At 46.8% G+C, this 3,353-nt stretch overlaps 1 protein-coding gene across 1 annotated transcript; it reads left to right on the top strand.

Annotated features, from left to right (window-relative positions):
• The first annotated feature begins 2,368 nt into the window (after window positions 1-2,368).
• Window positions 2,369-3,043, top strand: LOC128276746 (dynein axonemal light chain 1-like). Its single transcript, XM_053015205.1, has 2 exons — window positions 2,369-2,529; window positions 2,599-3,043. Exons 1-2 carry the CDS (start codon window positions 2,369-2,371, stop codon window positions 3,041-3,043), a joined length of 606 nt encoding a protein of 201 aa, XP_052871165.1.
• The last annotated feature ends 310 nt before the right edge of the window (window positions 3,044-3,353 follow it).

The following is a 3,353-nucleotide window of genomic DNA, read 5'->3' as shown; positions in this document are numbered from 1 at the left end:
AGGACACATGCTACTATTCCACTGGTAGTGTTAAATGCTGCTGCTATCTTTATTGCAAAGGTCCGATTCAACTGGTTGATCGGCTTTCGGAAGTACAGGTGATCTTGCCCTGCCCTACCTTTGCTTGTCAATCGCCCGGTGGCCGCTTCTTCTCCCCAGGCGGGTGCACCGTATCTTAAAATTGAGTCTGCTACTCCAGCAAGAATTCTTCTTTTGCTTGCCGTTGGCCTTCTGTGGTTATGTAGCAATCCCATTATTGCTCTGCTGACTTTGCTGGCCAAGAGCCTTTGTCGTTAATTATCACTCCTAGGTATTTAAGGTTCCTCCCTGATGCCACCTGTTCTAGTTTCGGCATGGTTATATGAACCTTTGCATGATTGTCTCTCAGCGTGCTGCACGCTATTACCTCCGTTTTGGAGTAGGCTAGTTGAAGCGTTCTGCTTTTTAGCCATTGTTCAACGATGTTCACGGCTTCTTGTGCCGTCTCTGCCGCCTTCAATTTGGTTGGCACATGAATCGTCAGCACGACATCATCTGCATAGCCTACAATCCCTATTCCATGGCGGAGAGGCTCTCTTAGCAGATCGTCATACATAGCGTTGGTCCCAGGATGGAACCCTGCGGGACCCCGGCAGTCACCTCTGTCTCCATGATGCCCTTATTGGTATCATAGACGAGGTGGCGATCTTCGAAGTAGCTTAAGATGCTATACAACACCTTTGGGGTTCTCCGTTCTCGTAGGGCTGCAGCTATTCTCTCCCATCTGGCGGAGTTAAACGGCATTCGCGTTACCTTCGAATGTTGGTAATTCACGTATTCACGGTAACATAGTCCTGAACTTTTCCTATCCGAACAAACTCGTCGTAATGGTAGAAGGACCAGATGGAGTTATCGTTCTGTTATGATCAAAAATTTGGTACCGTTTGGTTTTCCTACCGGTTATCATACACTCGATACACTGCCTATCGATATTCACTTCAATTTTTCTCTGATTTATCTCTTTTTCTGACCTCTGATTTATCTCTTCACTTGATTTTTTCTATTTTCGCGATTTGTTAGGCGGTCTTTAATTTCCTTATGTCACTAATTTCTTTCACTTAAAAATAAGGGTAACTTACGCTACCAACAGAAATGTTGCGTCGATGTTAAATCTCATGCTGTTTCCGATGACTCGAGCATCGGCTCGAGCGTTGGGTTGATCCGGTTTGGCGCTTCCTGTTACGAGAACATCGTAGTCTATTCGGGAGAGATGTCCACGAATTGCAGGTCACAGTGAACGTTGTCCTGAGGTCGTTGTGCAGGCTTGATGTATTATCACCTCAAAAGAACACACGGAACGTTGTGCAGGTTTCTTGTACTTTATTTGTATCACCTCACTTTTTGACTACTCAGGTCAGTGGTCCCTAAGATTGCTATCATTGCCATCGAAAAGATGAACATCAACGATTTGCCCGATTAGGTAAGTGATTTAAAATTTTAAGCCATTGTAACAAGCTGAGTAACAAATGCTTTTTGATTGATGCTGGGGACCATTTTCGAGTGCCTTGATGTCGAAGACTCGTCCGAGCAGCCACATCCCGCACGCTTCGCAGTTCCAGGTACCCGTGCCTATCCGCCTCGACCGACAGGATGCATCGCAGACAGATACGACACATCGTAGCCAAGGTGCCGATACCCGACCGACCTAACATGCACCTTCGCTAGTTATGGAACAAGTTAGGGTCAGTTAAGCATAGGGAAACTAGATTAAGCCAGTCTATTCTGTACATTGAAGGAATAAACACATGAACGGAATCCTCCGCTCATAATTATATAGCAAACTAGATGTTCCCGGCGTGCGTCGCCACGTCTCATTTCATCCTCATTTCTCGATTATCTGCCGTTTGAAAGGACTTCCAGGTGACGTATTCGTTTGGATTCCCGGCTTCCCTTTGGGAGCCCCCCGCGGAGGTGTGGAAGAGTCAAACTTTCCTATTCACAATCCGGTGTCACAAAACTACGCTGTGCAAAAATTGCACACGGATTGGTTTAGTAGTTTTGGAGAAAATGCGGTACAGACGGGTAACAAACATCCATTTTTATATAAATAGAAGATAGGAGAAGATAGAAGAAGACGTCCCGGTGTGCCAACGATGGTCGGAGTTGGCGTTTCCGATTCGCCGCATGGATCGTGCGGTGGTCGTGAATCTGACCAACGAATTTCAGTTTTTGGACACCACGGAAAGGCGCCGTTATCGCCACCATGGCAACTGCAATTGTTTACTTGTGCAAATCGCTAAAAACGTGTTACGCTCCGTCTGTGTGCTTTTGAGCATTTTGTGAAAAGACTTATTTGTTTCAATAACTCATCCTTATATATCATTCCAAAATGGGTACTATGGCGAAAGCGACCACCATCAAGGAGGCTTTGAAAAGAATGGAGGATCGCACGAAAACCAACTCGTGCGATGAGAAAGAAATCGACCTCTGCTTTCAGTGGCCACCGATAGAAAAGATGGACACTACCTTCTCCACACTCGTCGCTTGCCAGTGAGCATCAAAAGTGCCGATTTCGTAATTACGCGCCCGACGGTTGAAATCCATTCGTATACTTCGCAGGAAGCTATCACTCTCAACGAACATGATCGACAAGATCTACGGGTTGAGTGGAATGAAAAATCTGCGCATCCTCTCACTTGGCCGGAACTACATTAAAGCCATATCGGGCCTTGAGGGTGTAAGCGACACGCTGGAAGAACTCTGGATCAGCTACAATCTGGTTGAGAAGTTGAAAGGCATTAGTGTGCTGAAACGGTTGAAGGTGCTGTACATGAGCAACAATCTGGTCAAGGATTGGGTTGAGTTTAACCGGTTGGCCGATTTGCCGATGCTGGAAGACTTGCTGTTCGCGGGCAACCCTCTCGTGGAGTCAATGGAGGAAAGCATCTGGCGGGCGGAGGCCAGCAAGCGGTTGTTGTCGCTGAGAAAGCTCGACGGTGAAACGGTTATACGAGAGGAAGCGGAAAACGCAAACCAACAGGGGCCCGGTCTAGCGGAGAAGTAGTTTTGCGGTTCGTAAGAGAAAGTGTACAATAAATCCATTTCTACTTGGCGAAGTAGTGCAGTTTTTATTTCCATAATATTCCTGACTAACTATCACCGATTCGATTCTCCTTCAGAAGGCCTTCCTCGCCATAGTTTTCCGTTTTCATGTCATTCAGGCCAAGTTCTTCGTTCTGTTCGAACGACCGATGATAGCGAATTATCCTGAGTGCTTCGTCCGGAGTGCCATCGTCGTTCAGCGACTGCACATAGCTGTTTCCGGTGGGATCGTCCAATACGATCGTCAACTGCTTTTCACCGGCAATGGCAGC

Source organism: Anopheles cruzii, unplaced genomic scaffold (genome assembly GCF_943734635.1).
Source record: "Anopheles cruzii unplaced genomic scaffold, idAnoCruzAS_RS32_06 scaffold02326_ctg1, whole genome shotgun sequence".
Classification (NCBI taxonomy): Eukaryota; Metazoa; Arthropoda; class Insecta; order Diptera; family Culicidae; genus Anopheles; species Anopheles cruzii.
Note: the sequence above shows the minus strand (reverse complement) of the source record. Positions and strands in the feature narration are given on the sequence as shown.

What these genes read in the sequence shown, in the direction of transcription:
- LOC128276746 (XM_053015205.1), top strand. Translation starts at nt 2,369, where the DNA reads ATGGGTACTATGGCGAAAGCGACCACCATCAAGGAGGCTTTGAAAAGA. An exon ending in TCCACACTCGTCGCTTGCCA is followed by an intron (nt 2,530 to 2,598) that starts GTGAGCATCAAA and finishes TATACTTCGCAG; the next exon opens with GAAGCTATCACTCTCAACGA.